At 38.8% G+C, this 19,225-nt stretch overlaps 1 protein-coding gene across 1 annotated transcript in view; it reads left to right on the top strand.

Moving 5' to 3' along the window:
• Positions 1–19,225, top strand: part of TDRD5 (tudor domain containing 5) — a 96,058-nt gene that overhangs the window by 1,762 nt on the left and 75,071 nt on the right. The window contains exons 2-4 of the mRNA XM_024758813.1: positions 3,690–3,935; positions 4,546–4,953; positions 7,097–7,287. Coding sequence (XP_024614581.1) covers positions 3,704–3,935; positions 4,546–4,953; positions 7,097–7,287 — 831 coding nt within the window. The 5' untranslated portion in view covers positions 3,690–3,703. The remainder of the gene's footprint in view (positions 1–3,689; positions 3,936–4,545; positions 4,954–7,096; positions 7,288–19,225) is intronic.

The following is a 19,225-nucleotide window of genomic DNA, read 5'->3' as shown; positions in this document are numbered from 1 at the left end:
GTTCTCTAAGGCAGGAATGCTGGTAGGAGCAGCTGCAATGGAAATATACTCCCAGATACAAGCAGGGATGGGAGGAGACCAGATGGAGACAGTTAATTACCAGAAGAAAAGTGGGCTCTGGTCATCATAATAGGCTGCAGGATGGCAAACACATTGGCCTGACTCACAGAGCTCTCTGGTTGTGGTAACTAATTGTAGGATCCCAAGGAATGAACTCAACAAAGGACTCACTAAGTCTTTTTGATTTGTGAAACTACAAAAGCAAACAAACCAACAAAACAATTCTTGGTCTTTGTGAACAGAGGCCTCTCGTGAGTGAGCGACATGACTTGTCAATCCTATTCCAAGAACTAAATCAGATCCCAGACCCAGAGCATCTTGTGTGTAGCCTAAATATTCTTAAAGAAGGATGCTGCTGAAACACTGTACCTAAGGACTGCAAACCTTTTCTCCAGCCTTTCCCCAAAGGTCTTGCAGTCCCTTATGGATAACTGTTCTGGAGAAAAGGAGGAACTAAACTTTTCAGTAACTATCACTAATTTCAAACAAACACAAACGTCACTGTTTGCTGTCAGCATTCTGAGCTTATAGGGGTTAGGTGATAAATGAATTAAATTCTGGTCCAAGTTCACCTTTGGGCAGGGCTAGTGGGACTGTGAATTCATCCTGTGATTAGTACCCTACTTGCCAAGTAAATAGCTGGAATAGGTAATCTTAGCAACTGACAGAATTCCTACATGGGCACATTCACTCATTGAGTAAGGGCTATTCTGGAAGAAAATGCCAAGTGGAGTGCCAAAATAGTAGATCAAAAGCATTACCACATACCTGGAGAATTCCAGAGGTGAGTGTCACCATCAAAGGCGTGAAAGATGCTAGGGTGATGGTTCCCACCTCATTCCCATTTACTTCCCAGTTTAGCCATCACAGAAGTCTGACAGGTCTCAGAGAATGACAGTGCATTACTGTAAACCCAAGCAAGTGATAATTCCAGTTGTAGCTACTCTTCCAAAGGGGGTCTCCTTATTGAAGAAACAGCCCCTGACACTCAGCAGTTATTGATCTGGGACTTAGCTCCAGAATATCTTTGTAAAAAATCCTTTTTTTTTTTTTTTACATTACTCACCAATAACTTTCTATATTCAATCAAAAGTTTTGTTTTTATTGCCTATCACTCTTATATCCTTTTTCATTTCTATCAGTTTCTTCTCTTTAAAGTGGGGATCATAACTGTACCTTTCTCAGAGTAATCGGGAAGAAAACTTGATAATCTATGCAAAGAGCATGTAGTAAGTGCTCCATAGGTGTCACCTATTATCTTAGATAATTGGGGATGAAAATCTGGGATGTCGTTTTTCAATCCATTGTTCATTTTGCTGGAGTCATTCTCAAGTTGTTTAGCGAGATGATAAACTTTCAGAATTTCTCCGTGTCTGAAATGTCTTTTCCTCCACTTAAATGCTGATTTGACTGGTAAAGAATTCCAGTTTCAGCTTTGAAGATATTGTTCCATTGAGAAATCCAATGGCAGTCTAATTTCCATTGCTTTGTAGGTAACCTATTTCTATATAAAAGCTCTTCTTTTTCTCCTAGGTTTTGTCTAGGATGGGATCTTAGTTTCATTAGTTATCCGAAGGACTCAGATGGCCCATTTAATCTGAAAATTTGTGTTTTTCTTCAAATCTGAGACATTTTCTTCTTTTTAAACGTCCAACCCTCACCACCATTCTGTTGTTTCTGTAACATCTGTCATTCAGATGTTGGAACGTCTGGCTGGATCCATTCTTCATGTCTCATAATTTTCCTTTTTGTTAATTTGCGCTATTTAGCCCTGTCCGTTCTGCTATAAACCAGCCCATAAATCTTTTCTGTCTTTCAGAGATTACAAAATATTCCTGGTTCATTGATGGAACATTTTGTTTTTAGAGGTTTTTTTGTTTTTTTTTAATGTCATGGGATTTTAGATGGAAGCTAAAGTAGATGTGTGTGCTCTGATTTCCTTCTTGATTCGAATTCCTTGGTTATCTTTTGGTTTGTCTAGTTCCTTTAATTAGATTGTATATTTTAAGGTAAAAGTCTTCATACTATGCCTCTCTAGTCTACACCTCTTATATACTGTTTTCTGGCTTTCTAGCACCTTATAAATCTGGCTCTTTCCACCTATCCAATAAATACACCCCCAGGTTGTTTGCTCAAATACATCCTCTTCTTTAGTTTCCCAGCTCTTTCATCTCTAGGGGCACCTGGAATGTTCTCTAGTCATTCAAGAAGCCCTCCTTGGGCTTCCCTGGTGGCGCAGTGGTGGGGGGTCCGCCTGCCTATGCAGGGGATAAAAAAAAAAAAAAAAAAAAAAAAGAAGCCCTCCTTGCCTCACCCATTCCTCTCTTCCGGGAGCCTAAGTTGCATTTGTCTAGCTCAGCAGTGATTCTCCACCAAGCACCAGAATTGCCTAAAATTTCCCCCAATAGACCTAGACCTGCTGAATCAGAATTCTGCCGATCAGACCTGGGCATCATTTTTCTTCCTTAAATAAGCTCCACGGGTGAATGAGAGGCACACCGAGGCTAAGAACCTCGCAGCCTCCTTATCGGGCTGCCCGTCCGTAGGGCGGGACTGACCCTCCCTGACCCTGGCTGGGAGGTCTTTGGAGGGGTTCTTGCGCGCTGCCGCACCGCGTGTCTTCCAAGCACGTCGCAAGAGGCAGGCGCCGGCTATCCCAGAAGGCCACCTACGCTGCCTGGGAGCCAGGTCAAGCGGCCCCAGGACTGGGGCGGAACCCAGGCTAGACTCCGGAGCAGTCAGGACCTGCCCGACAGTCCGTCCCTGAGGGGCCGGAACGCGGCGCCGTGGGAGCGCCACGCGGGCCCTCCGGCACCGGTGCGCAGGCGCGCAACCCGCTTCGCAGCTCCTCTTACGTGGCCGCTAGTTAAGGGAGCGCCTTTGACTTTGCGAGGCCCACAACGGCAGCGCCGGCGCCAGCTCTAGGGTGAGGGGCGCTTCGCCTGCTTCCCTCCGGCCTGCCTCTTTTACCCTGGGTCGTGGGCAGTCCCCGGGGCAGGCGCAAGGACAAGTCCCCATTTTGCCGGCGCCCTTGAGAGACGTTGGGAGCGGGGCAGGGGACCCCACCTCCACCCGTCGCCCGAGCGAAGTAGGGAGGGGGTGGGCAACGATGAGGTCGTTGACTTGGAAGGGGACGCGGGGATCCTCCGCATAGGTTTGGGGTGGAGAAAGTATGCCGGTGCGAGCGTCTTTACGCGGAGCCCTGTCCTCGCGCTGGGAAAGGGGTGTTGCATTTGCCTCCTTTCCAGCCCTGGTTCCCAAAGAGTGGACGATAGATTTATCTGATACGAAGTTTGCAGTGTAGAGTGAGACCCCGAGCAATCCGAGTTAACGCTTCACCGAAAAACGAGCCAGGAACTCGGACTTCTCACACACTAGGCCGTGGCAGGGATTTCTTGCGATGCACACGGCTTAATCAACACAGGTTGGGATAAAGACTGAATTGTATGGGGACTTTGCTAAACGAAGTTTCAGAGCACCCTCGAGGTACTGCTTCTGCCTCATCACCTGTAGAAGTCGCATCTCAGTTGTTTGTATTCCACTATTGGCCATTTTAGACTTCTTATTGTATTTATTTTTCCATCTTGGGTTTGCCTGCTTTTCCTCACGAGCAGTGTTTCTGTCTTAAGTCTTGTAGGACACAATGTCTGAACAAGAGCGTATACAGGAATGCCTGAGGAAGGAAATAAGGTCACTTCTCATTTCCACCAAAGATGGTTTGACCCCAGAGCAGTTGGAAGAGGAGTACCTTTTTATGGTTGGCAACCGTTTACCCCTCCAAAACCTTGGGTATCGGTCCACCATGGAGCTGGTGTTGGATATGCCTGATGTTGTCAGTGTCTGCCCCTGTGGGGATGGTACTGTAATACTGAAAGGTAGGTTTAAGGTTTGAAGGTCTTTGAACTTTGCAATAATAATCACTTAGTAAAGAATTGTTCTAGCTCTGCAATTATCCTGCATCCCCAGCAGGGGATTTTACTTTTGTGAGGGAGAAGAGGGATCATAGGCACCTTAGAGGTTGTGGACAGAGTTAGAGTTTCAGCACAACCAAGAAACCTTCCCCAGAATACTGTGCATTCACAAAAACTACATTGTGCGTGTGACTTAATATTATTGCACCTTAAGTCAGGAGAAACTTAACAGTGGGACTTCAAATTATGAAATCACGTTTAAAATTTCATAAAGCACAGAAACATGATTGTAGGGAAGTTATTCTTCATCTCCAGGGTTTCAGATCTTTCAGGAGTTAATTAGAAGCAGTGATATTAAATTGGGTTTTACTGTTCATTCTTCATCCTGTAGTAGAGAAGCTAACAAGCTGTTGTCTAAAATGCAAGAAATGGAGCAGGCAAGGGTTCGTGTTTATCATGTCACCTATATACACAGCTCCTTGGAGAGTTACAAATTATATAACCACAGATGCAAAGAATAAAGAAGGAAGTAAGTTTTCACCTAAATATGGTTTCTTTTTTCACACCTCCTTAGCCATTCCAGATGAATCCACCAAAGGAATAGCAAGTTTAGTTGCAAAACAGAGGGGCAGCCATAAGGTTCGAAACTCCACGCAGAAGGGAAGGGCCAGTGTTTGCTTTGGGCCCAGATCTCAACGGCGAGTACCTTACCGAGGAAGGGCGCCCCCTGTTCTTCCAGCTGTCGTGAAGAGTGAGTTGAAAGACCTCTTGACGTTATCTCCTATTCTCCTTTCTGATTTTGAGAACGCATTTGCCAAGCGATTTGGACGATCATTCCAGTATGTGCAGTATGGCTTCTTCTCTATGTTTGAGGCACTGAATGCCGCTGCAGATGTCATTTCTGTAGAACAGACCAGAGCAGGTTCTTTGTTGATGCTGAAGAAGAGCCTATCCGAGGAAAAGCAGAGCGGATGGCCAGCAGGTAAGCATATTAGCACTGGTAACTATTGCAGATCAGCAGACTTTGGAGCAATTGTAGTACATATGTACGTATGTATGTAATGGCTAAGCTCCAACAGTTTGTTGGAGTTGCATCCTGGCTCTACCACTTGCTAGCTGTATGATCTCAGGCGAGTTACTTAAAATGTCTAAGTCTTAGTTCCCTCATCTCTAGAATAGGAGTAATAATACTTACCTCTTGGAGTCAGGCTGAGATGGGGGTCTGTAAAGTGCCTGGCATTTAGTAAGCTCATAATAAGTGGTAGCTATTATTATGAAAACACAAGATCAGCTCTCTCTAGAGTACTGAAAAAGAACATTAGTTATATGTGTTCAGGTAAAGAAGATATAACATGGAAAATGAAAAGTTTTAAAAATAATACTAGGGCTTCCCTGGTGGCACAGTGGTTGAGAGTCCGCCTGCTGATGCAGGGGACGTGGGTTCGTGCCCCTGTCTGGGAAGATCCCACATGCCGCGGAGAGGCTAGGCCCGTGAGCCATGGCCGCTGAGCCTGTGCGTCCGGAGCCTGTGCTCCACAATGGGAGAGGCCACAAGAGTGAGAGGCCCGCGTACCGCAAAATAATAATAATAATACTAGTTTGTAGCATTTGCCATCTGATCTTTGCTAACACTGATCTTTGATATCCTAGCAGGCATTGTAGTAATTGATGTAGTGTAATGATAACCACCTTATTTGTATAGCAATTTACCTTGGATTCTCATACCATAGACAAGTTGGGTGAGTAACCCAATCTTATCCTTATAGTTAAGGAAGCCAAAGCTCAAGAAAGTTAAATGACTTTCTGAAAATTTCATGACTTGAAAAGTGGTACAGCTAGAGTTAGATACTGAACTCTTACTACTGCTCATTCAGTGAGCTTTTCCTACCCAATCACTGTCTCCCTTAAGGGCTCAGAAAACTGATGTGATCATTTGTATAGTGTCCCTCTAGACCCTTGACTGTATAGAATCTGTACACTGCCTATTTGGGGAATTCTATGCCTGTTTCAATGATTTTCTTTTTTTCTCAAAATTTGTATTTAGATTAATATAGCTGAACCGTGAGAATATCATGAATTTACAAACCAATATTTAAATTGTGGTGGGAAGTGTAATTTGACAAGAATATGCTAGGGGGTTTACAGACTCTGGTCAGGGAAGGCTGTAGGGGCCACTGAGTGTTTCGAGTCTAAACCTCAACTATATCAGTATTTGTTTTAAAAATTAAAAACAATTTTTTTTTGGCCCTGCTGTGCGACTTGTGGGATCTCAGTTCTCTGACCCCCAGCTGTTGAACCGAGGCCACGGCCGTGAAAGCCCGGAATCCTAATCACTAGGCCACCTGGGAACTCCCTGTATCAGTATTCTTATGCTGCTCAAACTTTGGGAGAGTAACTCATGCTATTAAACTTACGTGAGATTGAGTTGTATAAAGCAGTTTGCCAACTTACTGACTTGTGGGGGATGGATATTCCTTCCCAGTGATTGAATTGTTCATTTTCCCCATACATGGTACCTTATTCCTCATCAGGATATCTTGGAAGTAATTTTTTTTGTGTGTGAGCTTGATCTTAGGGTGAAGAAAGAGCTAGGCCATGGTGGGGTCCGGTGATCTGTCTTTCATGTTGTATAACAGAATATACCTCTCCTGTAGTATTCCCCTCCATACAAATCTTGAAGAAAAAAAATCTATACTCTAGAAGAATATCCTTTATTCTGTAGCTTTTCATTCCCCACCCCTCCCCCCATACCACTAGATGGTTATCCAGTTTGAAAAGCATAATTCAAGCAGATTCCTTATTTGAAGACTTTTTGGTCTCCTAAACAGGATACAGCTTTTTAGGTTTATACCTATTGAATCCTGCCTCTTTGTAATTATATTCAGGTGTCCTTAAGTGGCGTTTTAGATAGCCCCAACCTTTCAGTAACACACTTACGATCTCTTGGTTTTCTTCTGTAGGTTACTAATCATTCCCTTGTATGTAAATTTTATTGACATAATATAAAAATGTAAGCTTACTTAATTTTTAGTTCTAAATTGAGGGCCTAGCCTCTATATATAAATACCAGAAAACTAGAAATTGTTGGTGATAATTTTTCTCTCCTCTTCTTTTATTCGCAAAAGGTAAAATTTTTACCCAGCCTTTTAGAAGGAAGCAACAAGGGTCATATCCCACAGGCTCCCCAGTAGCAATGGCACGCTTTTCACAACCCACTTCAAACATGGAACCACCGAAGCAAATACTGGACATGGAGAATACTTCTAGGTCGAATGTTGAGGCTTCAAGGCTGAATCACACTGAAAAATTAAACCAGGTGAGATATCCGACTTTGGAGTTATAAATACACCAAAAATATGTTTAAATTCAGTGGCTATTACTTAGCTCTCATGGAAAAGCTGACCTTTTAAAATTCAAGTCATTCACTTATTTCACATTTAACTTAAACATTTCCTGTGGTTCTGTGGATGAGTTAAGAAGTGAGAGGTGGCAGTGAAAAAAGAGTACAATTTTATCAACTCCATGGTTTCAACTGTTTTCTGCAGATGACTCCCAAATCTGTATCTCTAGTTCCAGCTTCTCACCAAAGTTATAGAAGCATATTTGCAACTTAACTCATGAATATCTTCACCTGAATGGCTGGCCCTGAGCACTGCAATCCTGGTATTTTTCTGTGACTATGATGCTGAAGGACTTTGAGTAAAACCTACTAGAATATAGCCAACAAAAGCCTGATTATGTTAGCAAGATAACAACCTAAGTAGAGCTCAAAATAAGCACATGGAAATGAAAGACATAAAAGTGCTTCATTTCTGTAACTTAAAAAAATTAGCTTTAGTAACATAATTTACATATAGTAAAATTTGCCCATTGAAAATGTACACTTTGAGTTTTAACATATGTATCTAGTTGTGTAATCACCATCAAAATCAAGAAACAGCATTTCCATCATCTCCCCAAAGTTCCTTCATGCCACTTTGTAGTTGATCTCTTTCCCCAACTACAGCTACAGACAACCACTGCTTTCTATAAGTATAATTTTGACTTTCCAAGAGTTTCATATAAGTGGGATTAAATAATGCTTAGCTTTTTGTGTCTGGCTTCTTTAACAGGATGCTTTTGAGATTTATCCAGTATGTATCAGTGGTTTGTTCCTTTTTCTTGTTGAGTATCATTCCACTGTACTGATATACCTCAATTTGTTATCCATTCACCATTAGATAATATTTGCGTTGTTTCCTGTTTGGGGTATTATGAATAAAGCTGCTATGAACATTTGCTTACACTTTGTATGAACATTGACTTCATTTCTCTTGGGTCAATACCTAGGAGTAGGATTGTTGGGTCAGACAGTATTTTTAACTTTTTAAGAAATTGCCAAACTGTTTCCAAAGTGGCTGTGCAGTTTTACTTTCTCATGAGCTATGTATAAGAGTTCCACTTGCATCTTTGTTAACATTTGATGTTATCAGTTTAAAAAACAGTAGCCATTTGAGTGCGTGTATAGTAGTATCTCATTATGGCTTTAACTGAAGTTTCTCTAATGATGAATAATATTGGGTATCCTTGCGTAAGTATATTTGCCATTTGTATATCTTCTTTGAAGTGTCTAATAATATCTTTTGCTCATTATTAAAAATCGAGTTTTCTTTGTATTGAGTTGGAAGAGTTATTTATGTCTGCTGGTTACAAGTCCTTTATTTTTTATTATTTTAGTTATTTTTATTTTTTTGGCAGTACACAGGCCTTTCACGGCCGTGGCCTCTCCAGCCGTGGAGCACAGGCTCCGGACGCGCAGGTCCAGCGGCCATGGCCCACAGGCCCAGCCGCTCCGCGGCATGCGGGATCCTCCCAGACCAGGGCTCAAACCAGTGTCCCCTGCGTCGGCAGGCGGGCTCCCAACCACTGCGCCACCAGGGAAGCCCACAAGTCCTTTATTGAGACATGTTTTGCAAATATTTTCTCCTGGTCTGTGCTTACCTCTTCATTTCCTGAATCCTGTCTTTTGTGGGGAAGTCTTTAATTTTGACGAAATCTAATTTATTTATTTTTTTCTTTTGGTTCTTGCCTACCTAATAGATTTTTGGGTAATCCAGAGTCACAAAAATATTTTTCTATGTTTTCTTCTAGAAGTTTTTTGATTTTAGTTCTTAGGTCTATTTCAAGTTAATTTTTGTGTAAGGTACCAGGTATGGATCAAAGTTTTCTGCATATGGATAGCCAATTATTCCAGCACTATTTTTAAAGTTTTTATTATTTTTAAATTTAATTTTATTTATTTATTTTTGGCCATGGGGCATGGCATGTGAGAGCTTAGTTCCCCAACCAGGGATCCAACATACACCTCCTGCATTGGAAGCTTGAAGTCTTAACCACTGGACTGCCAGGGGAATCCCCAGCACTATTTTTGAAAAACACTCTTTCCTCACTGGACTACGTTATTACTTTGGCACTTCTGTAAAATCTGTTGACCTCATCTATGTGTAGGTCTCTTTCAGGACTCTCTGTCTCTCTCTCTATTCTGGTCCACTGATCTACATTGATCTGTCTTTTTGCAAGTATCACACTGTCTTGATGACTGTAGTTTTATAATATGTTGAAATTATATGGTTAGGTCCTACAGCTTTGTTCTTTTAAAAATTGCTTTGGCGGGCTTCCCTGGTGGTGCAGCGGTTGAGAATCCGCCTGCCGATGCAGGGGATGCGGGTTCATGCCCCGGTCCGGGAAGATCCCACATGCCGCAGAGCGGCTGGGCCCGTGAGCCATGGCCGCTGAGCCTGCGTGTCCGGAGCCTGTGCTCCGCAGTGGAAGAGGCCACAACCGTGAGAGGCCTGTGTACCACAAAAAAAAAAAAATTGCTTTGGCTATTCTAGGTTCTTTGAATTTCCATATAAACTTAACTTGATATAAATCAGCTTGTCAATTTCTACCAAAAATAATTATGCTCTCTGTGATTTTGATGAGAATTGCATTGGATCTATAGATAAGTTTGGGTGGAATTGACATCTTGACAATATTGAATCTGCTGATTCCTGAGCACGGTATAGCTCTCTATTGATTTAGATCTGTAAATTCTCTCAGCACTGTTTTATAGTTTTCAGTAAACAAGACTTGCATATATTTTGTTAAACTTACAGCTACATTTTTCATATTTTTGATACTATTATAAAGGGTATTGTCAATTTATTTTCTAGTTAATTATTGCTAGTATGTAGAAAATCAATTTTTTTGTATATTGACCTTGTATCCTGTGACCTTGAATCAAGGTACTTGATAAACTCGACTCTAGTTTATACTGGGAGTAAAGACAGTTTTACTTCCATTTCAATCTATATGACTTTTTTTTCTTACCTTATAACAAAGGCTAGTTTCTCTAGTTTAATAATGAATAGAAGTGGTGAGAGTAAAAATTCTTGCCTGGTTCCTAACTATAGGGGAAAAGCATTCATTTTTTCATCATTAACTATTATGTTAACTGTAGCATTTTTATAAATGCCCTATATTAGATTGAGGAAATACTCTTCTATTCCTAGATTCTGAGAATTTTTTCCATGAACGTATATTGAATTTTTCTCCATCCATTGAGATGATTATAGGATGTGATACTATGATTTATAATAAGAAATACATATTTGGTCTTCATCCTTTTCTGGCACGGAGCTCCTAAAACCTATGGAAATTCCTAAGTAAAGAGAGCAATAAAGGTATCTTTTGTTATTTTAATGAGGTAACTTTTGGAAATCACCTAAGGATGGGTTGCTGTTGGAGTCAGCCATGTAATTAGAGGGTTGGAGATTAAGTTCAGTCATAGCCAATGATTAATCAGTCATGCTGATATAATGACGCCTCCATGAAAACCCCAAAAGTCTGGGTTTAGAGAGCTACCAGGTTGGTGAACACCTAGAGATTTGGGGAGAATGGCATGCCAGGAGAAGGCATGGAAGTTCTTTGCCCCTTCCCATATACTTTGCCCTATGTATCTCTTCCATTTGACTTTTCCTGAGTTATATCTTTTTATTTATTTATTTTTCATTCATTAAAAAACTCGAGATATAATTGACATATAGCATTATATTAGTTTCAGTACGACAGGATTACAACAGGATTAGATATATGTATGTATTGTGAAATGATCACCACAGTAAGTGTAGTTAACATCCATCACCACACATAGTTACAAATTGTTTTTCTTGTCATGAGAACTTTTAAGATTTACTCTCTTAGCAACTTTTAATTATAGAATACATATTATTATTAACATAGAATATATATTATTATTAATATACAATTAATATGTATATAAATAATAATTGCCATGCTGTACATTACATCCCCAGGACTGATAATAACTGGACGTTTGTACTTTTTGACCACCTTTACCCATTTTGCCTGCCCCCAGCATGCTGCCTCTGGCAACCACCCATCTGTTCTCTGTTTCTAAGAGTTTGGGTTTTTGTTGTTGTTATTTTTGTTTAACAGATTTTGCATGTAAGGGAGATCATACAGTATTTGTCTGTCTGACTTATTTTCCTTAGCATAATGCCCTCAAGGTTCATCCATTGTTATTACAAATTGTGGGATTTCCTTCTGGTTTTATGGCTGATGTACATATTCCACAACTTCTTTATCCATTTATTGTTCGATGGACACTTAGGTTGTTTCCATGTCTTGGCTATTGTAAATAATGCTGCAACATGGGAATGCAGATATCTTTTTAAGTTAGTGTTTTTGTTTCCTTTGGATAAATACCCAGTGGTGGAGTTGCTGGATGATATGGTGTTTCTCTGTACTGTTGTCCATAGTAGCTGCACCAATTTATATTCCCCCCAACAGTGCACAAAGGTTCCCTTTTCTCCACACCTTCGCCAACATTTGTTATTTCTAGTCTTTTTGATAATAGTCATTCTAACAGGTGTTCGGTGATATTTCATTGTGGTTTGGTTTGCATTTCCCTGATGGTTACTGATATCAAGCCACTTTTCATTTACCTATTGGACATCTGTATGTTTTTGGGAAAATGTTCAGATCCTCTGCTCGTTTTTTAATTGAATTATTTAGTTTTTTTTGATGTTGAGTTGTGAGAGTCCTTTATATATTTTGGATATTAACCCCTTATCATATATAAGATTTGCAAATATTTCCTCCCATTCATTTTATCGAGATCTTCTTTTCTGTGCCGTAGATTTTTAGTTTTGATGTAGTCCCACTTGTTTATTTTTGCTTTTGCTGCCTTTACTTTCAGTGTCAAATTCAAAATACCATTTCCAAGACCGAGGTCAAGGAGCTCACCATCTAAGTTTTCTTCTAGGATTTTAATGTTTTCTGGTCTTACGTTCAGGTTTTTAATCCATTTTGAGTTACTTTTTGTGTATGGTGTAGAGTTATATCCTTTTATGATAAACCTGTAATCTAGTAATTAAAATGTTTCTCTGAGTTCTTTGAGCCATTATAGCAAATTAAATTGAACCCAAGGAGAGGGTTGTGGAAACCTGATTTGTAGCCACTGGATCAGAAGCTCAGGTAACAACCTGGACTTGCAATTGTCATCTGAAGTCAGAGGATGGGGTGGGGGTTCAGTCTTGTAGAACTTGGCCCTTAACCTTGGAATCTGAATGCAATCTCCAATGTCAGAGTTGAGTTGAATTGTAGGACACCCAGCTTGTGTTGAAGAATTGCTTGGATATGGGGAAACACCCTCACACACATTGTAATTGGAGTCAGAATTCTATAGAGCTTTTTCTTTTTTAATCTCTTTGTATGATAAATTACACTGATTTGGTTTTTTTTTTTTTTAGCATTAAAGCAACCTTATGTTGCTGAATGAATCCAGCGTGTTGGCCATCATGTCTTTTTCTATATTGCTGGATGTGATTTGCTGTTTTCTTGTTAAGGACCTTAGTGTTAATGTTCATAAGGTATATTTTTCTGTAGTTTTCTTGTAATGTTTTATCTGGTTTTGGAATCATGGTAATACAGGCCTTTTGAACTGAGTTGGGACGTTTTCATTCTTTTTTTTGGCAAGAGTTTGTATTAGGTTTCCCTAAACATTCCACTGAATTCATCAGTGAAGCAGTCTGGACCTGGGGATTTTTTGGGTAATGATTTTAAATTACAGACCCAGTTTCTTTAACAGATAAAGAGCTATTCAGATTATCCATTTCTTTGTTAAATAAATTTATTTATTTATGGCTGCGTTCTGCCTTCCTTGCTGCATGCGGGCTTTCTCTGGTTGCGGCAAGCGGGGGCTACTCTTCGTTGTGGTGCACGGGGTTCTCATTACAGTGGCTTCTCTTTGTTGCAGAGCATGGGCTGTAGGTGTGTGGTCTTCAGTAGTTGTGGCATGCAGGCTCAGTAGTTGTGGCACATGGGCTTAGTTGCTCCATGGCATGTGGGATATTCCTGGACCAGGGCTTGAACCCATGTCCTCTGCATTGGCAGGCAGATTTTCAACCTCTGCGCCACTAGGGAAGTCCCAGATTATCCATTTCTTTTTTTTTTTTTTTTTTTTTTTTTTTCTTTATCCATTTCTTTTTGAATGAGCTTTGATACTTTGTCTTTCAAGAAGATGTCCATTTCATCTCAGTTGTCAAATTTGTTGAAATAAATTTGTTTATAATATTCACTCATTGTCTTTTTAAGATCTGTAGGATTTGTGGTGAAGCGCCTTCTTTCATTCCTAATATTGATAATTTCTGTTTATTTCATGATCAGTCTGGCTAAAGATTTATTCAGTGATTTTTCAAAGAACCAGCTTTTGGTTTTATTGATTTTTCCCACCTGTTTTCTATTTCATTTATTTCTGTGCTTATCTGTATTATTTCCTTCTTTCTGTTTATTTTGGGTTAATATTTACCTTAAGAGCAAGAAAAGAAAATTTGGTCATTGATTTTGGTCCTTCTTTTCTAATACAAACATTTAAGGCTATGGATTTTCCGTAAGTACTACTTTAGCTGTGTCTCACAAATTTTGATGTGATGTATTTTCATTTAGTTCAAAATATTTTCTAATTTCCTTTGTGATTTCTTTTGTCTTATGGGTTATTTAACAGCATGTTGTTTAATTTCCAATACTTGGGGACTTTTCAGAGATGTTGTTGAGTTATAATTTAACTTGATTGTGTTAAGAAAACATAGTCTGATTTCATTCCTTGTAAATATATTGAGACTTATGTGGCCCAAAATATATATATGTGGGTGAATGTTTCATATCTACTTTGAAGGAATGTTTGGGTAGAGTGTTCTCTGCTATATTTGGGTAGAGTGTTCTTTAAATGTCAACTAGTAAAGTTGGTTATAGTGTCATTCAGGAATTCTATATTTTTACTGATGTTTTCCTACTTTTCCCATTAATTACTGCAGGATCAGTGTTGAAATCTTCAAATATAATTGTGAATTTGTCTATTTTACCTTTCAGCTTCAGATATTATAAATCTCTGTTAGGTGCATACATATTTAGGATTGATATGTGATCCTGATGAATTGCCCTATTTATCATTATGAAATGTCCCTCTTTATGGCTCATAATGTTCCTTGTTTTGGAGTCTACTTTGTTTGATATTACCATAGTGATGCTAGCTTTCTTTAGATGTTAGCACTGTGTATCTTTTTATATACTTTTATTTTTAACATACCTGTTTTATATTTAAAATGTGTTTCCTTTAGACAGTATTTGGTTGTCTTGCTTCTTTATTTAATCTGTCAATCTCTGTCATTTAATGGGGGTGTGTATACCATTTAGTGTAATTACTGGTATGGTTTGATTTAAGTCTAATTTTTGTGGGGTTTTTTCCTATTTTTTTCTTTTGGATTATTTATTTATTTATTTATTTTTGCGGTATGTGGGTCTCTCACTGTTGTGGCCTCTCCTGTTGCAGAGCACAGGCTCCGGATGTGCAGGTTCAGTGGCCATGGCTCACGGGCCCAGCCACTCTGTGGCATGTGGGATCCTCCTGGACCGGGACATAAACCTGTGTCCCCTGCATCAGCAGGCGGACTCTCAACCACTGCGCCACCAGGGAAGCCCTGGATTAATTTTTAAAAATAAAATTTTTAGACCAATTTTAGGTTCACAGCAAAGTTGAACAGAAAGTAGAGAGGGTCCCCATATACTCCCTGCCCTCACATTCATGCAGCCTCTTCTACTATGAGCATCCTGCAGCAGAGTGGTACCTTTGTTACAGTTGATGAACCTCCATTGACACATCATAATCACCCAAAGTCTACAGTTTACATTAGGGTTCACTCTTGGTATTGTAAATTCTGTGGGTTTTGACAAATGTGTAATGACATATATCCACCATTGTGGTATCACACAGAATAGTTTCACTGCCCTTCAGATCCCCTGTGCTCCATCTGCTCTTCTCTCCCTCCTCCCTAGCCCCTAGCAACCACTGATCTTTTTACTGTTTCTATAGTTCTGTGTTTTCTAGAAGGTCATATAGTTGGAATCATACAAATGTTGCCTTTTAAATTGCCTTCTTTCACTTAGTGATATGCATTTAAGGTTCCTCCGTGTCTTTTCATGGCTTGATAGCTCATTTCTTTTTCGTGCTGAGTAATATTCCATAGTGTGCATATATTGCAGTTTATCTATCCATTTACCTACTGAAGGACATCTTGGTTGCTTCCAGGTTTTGGTTATGAGTAAAGCTGCTCTAAACATCTGTGTCCAGTTTTTTGTGTAGACATAAGTTTTCAGCTCCTTTGGGTATATACTAAGGAGCATGATAGCTCTATCGTATGATAAGCGTTTAGTTTTTCAAGAAACTGCCAAACTCTCTTCCAAAGTGGCTGTATCATTTTGCACTCCCACCAGCAGTGAATGAGAGTTCCTGTTGCTCCACATCCTCATTAGCATTTGGTGTTGTCAGTGTTTTGGATTTTGGCCATTCTACTAAGTATATAGCGGTATCTCGCTGTTGTTTTAATTTACAATTCTCTAATGACATATGATGTAAAACATCTTTTACTTTGCTATCTGTATATCTTCTTTGGTGAGATGTCTGTTCAGATCTTTTGCCCAGTTTTTAATTAGGTTGTTTGTTTCCTTACTGTTGAGCTTTAAGGGGTCTTTGTATATTTTGTATGACAACTCTTTATCAGATATGTCTTTTGCAGTTTTTTTTTTTTGGCAGTGTTTGGCTTGTCTTTTCATTCTTTTGACATTGTCTTTCACAGAGCAGAAGTTTTTAATTTTAATGAAGTCCTGCTTCTCACTTATTTCTTTTATAGATCATATCTTTGGTGTTGTATCTAAAACATCATCACCATACCCAAGGTCATCTATGTATTCTCCTATGTTGTCTTCTAGAAGTTTTAATAGTCTGTTTTACACTTAGGTCTGTGATCCATGTTAAGTTAATTTTTGTGAAGGGTGTAAGGTCTGTGTCTAGATTCAGTTTTTTGCACGTGGATGTCTAGTTTTTCCAGCACTACTGTTGAAGATTCTCTTCTCTCCATTGTATTGCCTTTTCTCTTTGTCAAAGATCAGTTGGCTATATTTTTGTGGATCTGTATCAGCATTCTTTGTTCTGTTCCATTGGTCTATTTGTCTGTTCTTTTGCCAATACCACACTGCCTTGATTGCTGTAGCTTTATATTGATAGTAAATCTTGAAATCGGATGGTGTCAGTCCTCCAAATTTCTTCTTCTCTTTCAATATCGAGGTAGCTATTCTGGGTCTTTTGTCTCTCCATATAAACTTTAGAATTGATTTGTTGATATCCCCCTGTTGTAGTTTCTTAGGACAGGGCCGAAAGTAAGCTTATCACACGAGATGAATTGTGCCAAAGCACAGCAGGAGAGGGCTGCCGCTCGCTCAGGCAAAACAGCGCTGTCTGTCTTGCTGTGGTAACTTTTATTAAAGCATTATCTAGATTTACACTTTAAGACTTGTTTTCTTAACATTTCAGAAGTTCCAAAGCAGCAGCCTATGTTTTTATGGGGGGGGGGGGGGGGCGCTCGAAGCATTCAGAACTGTTCACAACCCTGGCTTATTTGCATGCCCCCCGTTTGCCGGGGGTGGGGGCTCAAAGCAATCAGGACTGTTTGCAGTTCTGGCTTATTCGCCAGCCCCCAGTTTGCTGAGGGGGGGCTCATGGATCACGTCTCCTTTCCATGTCCTCAGTTATCCCACTACATCCCCCCCAAAAAACTTGCTGGGATTTTGATTGGGATTGGATTGAATCTGTAGATCAAGTTGGGAAGAACTGACATCTTGACAGTATTGAGTCTTCCTATCTGTGAACATGGAATATCTCTCCATTTATTTAGTAGTAGTTCTTTGATATCTTTCATCAGTGTTTTGTATTGTTCCTCATATAGATTGTACCTATTTTGTTAGATTTATATCTAAGTGTTTCATTTTGGGGACACTAATGTAAATGGCTATGTGTTTTTCCTTTAGAATTCCACTTGTTCCTCGCTGGTATATAGGAAAGTGATTGGCTTTTGTATTATTAACTTTGTATTCTCCAACGTTGCTATAATTGCATATTCATTCCAGTTTTTTGGTTGATTCTTTGGGATTTCTATATAGACAAATGTGTCACCTTCAAGCAAAGATAGTTGTATTTCTTCCTTCTGAATTATTATACAGTTGACCCTTGAATACTGCAGGGGTTAGGGGTGCCCACCCCTTGCACAGTCAAAAATCTGCATATATGTTTTGACTCCCCCAAAACAACTACTGATAACCTACTGTTGACCAGAAGCCTTACTGATAACATAAACATTTGATTAACATGTTTTATATATTATATGTTAGTATATACTGTATTCTTGTAATACAGGAAGCTAGAGAAAAAATGTTAAGAAAATCATAAGAAAAATACATTTACAGAACTCTACTATATTTATCAACAAGATGAATCATCTGTCAGTACTTATATCAATATTGTTTTATATGATACAAAACACTGTATATATTATACATATTACTAACACTAGACATCAGAAATGAAAAGATAATGTGAAACAGAAAATAATATTAGTTACAGGTACAGTGATTCATGCATTGATGTTGTAGAAGCAGCAATGTGATTGCTTTATGATAGCCTAAAGTAATCGATATGATTCCTTCATGGTAGCCTAGCCTAACTAACGAATGAGTTATAAAATTTTTATGACATTCAGTATTATATTCATAATACAGTATTGGAAGCATTGTTTCATTTTTTTTAAAAAACACTTACCTGTTATGATAGGCTGATGAGCAGTTTCTCCAATTACGAGAGACATACTGTACAGTAATATAATTCTTTGAAAGCACAGTTATAAAACAGTAAGAAAATGAAGACATTATTTTTATATTAAATATCACTCATCTTATGCCTATGTAAGGATAGACCAGTATTTACATGTATTTTATGCATTCATGACATACCTTTAAAAATTTTTTTGAATATTTCTAGGCTACGCGGTTCACCTACAAGTTTGTTCAACTTGTCATAAACCTCCAAAACTTTTTAATATATTTACTGAAACAAATCTGTGTGTAAGTGGATCTGTACAGTTCAAATCCATGTTGTTCAAGGGTCAGCTGTGCTTTCTATTTCCTTTTCTTATCTTATTGAATTATCTAGGACTCCTAGAACAGTATTGAAAAGCAGAGGTGAGAGGGGACATCCTTACCTTATTCCTGATTATTTTTTATGGTTCTGTTTTGTTTATTAGTTATAACTCTTTAAAAATATTTTTAATTGATGCCTTAGGGTTCTCAACATATGTTTTTAATTTATCACAGTTGATCCTCATGTAATATTATACTATTTCATGTAGATTAAGAACTTTAGAACAATAGATTTACATTTCTCTCTTCCTATCCTTTGTGCCATTTTTGTGATACATTTTAATTGTGTATATGTTATAAGCTCCTTAATGCATTTTTATTTTTGCTTTAAAGTATTTATTTTGAATAAGTAACATTTAAGTAATAAAAATATTAAAATAAATTACCTATTTATTTTTAAAAGTCCCAATCCTTTGCACCCAAATTTCCCTTCAGTATAATGTTCCTTCTGCCTGGAAAATTTTAACATTTCCTATAGCATAAATATGTTGGCAATGAATATTCTCAGCTTTTGTTCATCTGAAAAAGTCTTTGTCTTCATTTTTGAGTGATACTTTTTCTGGGTATAGAATTCTGGGGTGATAGTTCTTTTTCTTTTAGAACTTCAGAGACAGTTTCATTGCTGTCTGGTCTGCATAGTTTCTGACAATAAATCTATAGTCATTCTTTGTTCTTCTGTACATAAC

Source organism: Neophocaena asiaeorientalis, unplaced genomic scaffold (assembly GCF_003031525.2).
Source record: "Neophocaena asiaeorientalis asiaeorientalis breed wild unplaced genomic scaffold, Neophocaena_asiaeorientalis_V1.1 scaffold182, whole genome shotgun sequence".
Lineage (NCBI taxonomy): Eukaryota > Metazoa > Chordata > Mammalia > Artiodactyla > Phocoenidae > Neophocaena > Neophocaena asiaeorientalis.
Note: the sequence above shows the minus strand (reverse complement) of the source record. Positions and strands in the feature narration are given on the sequence as shown.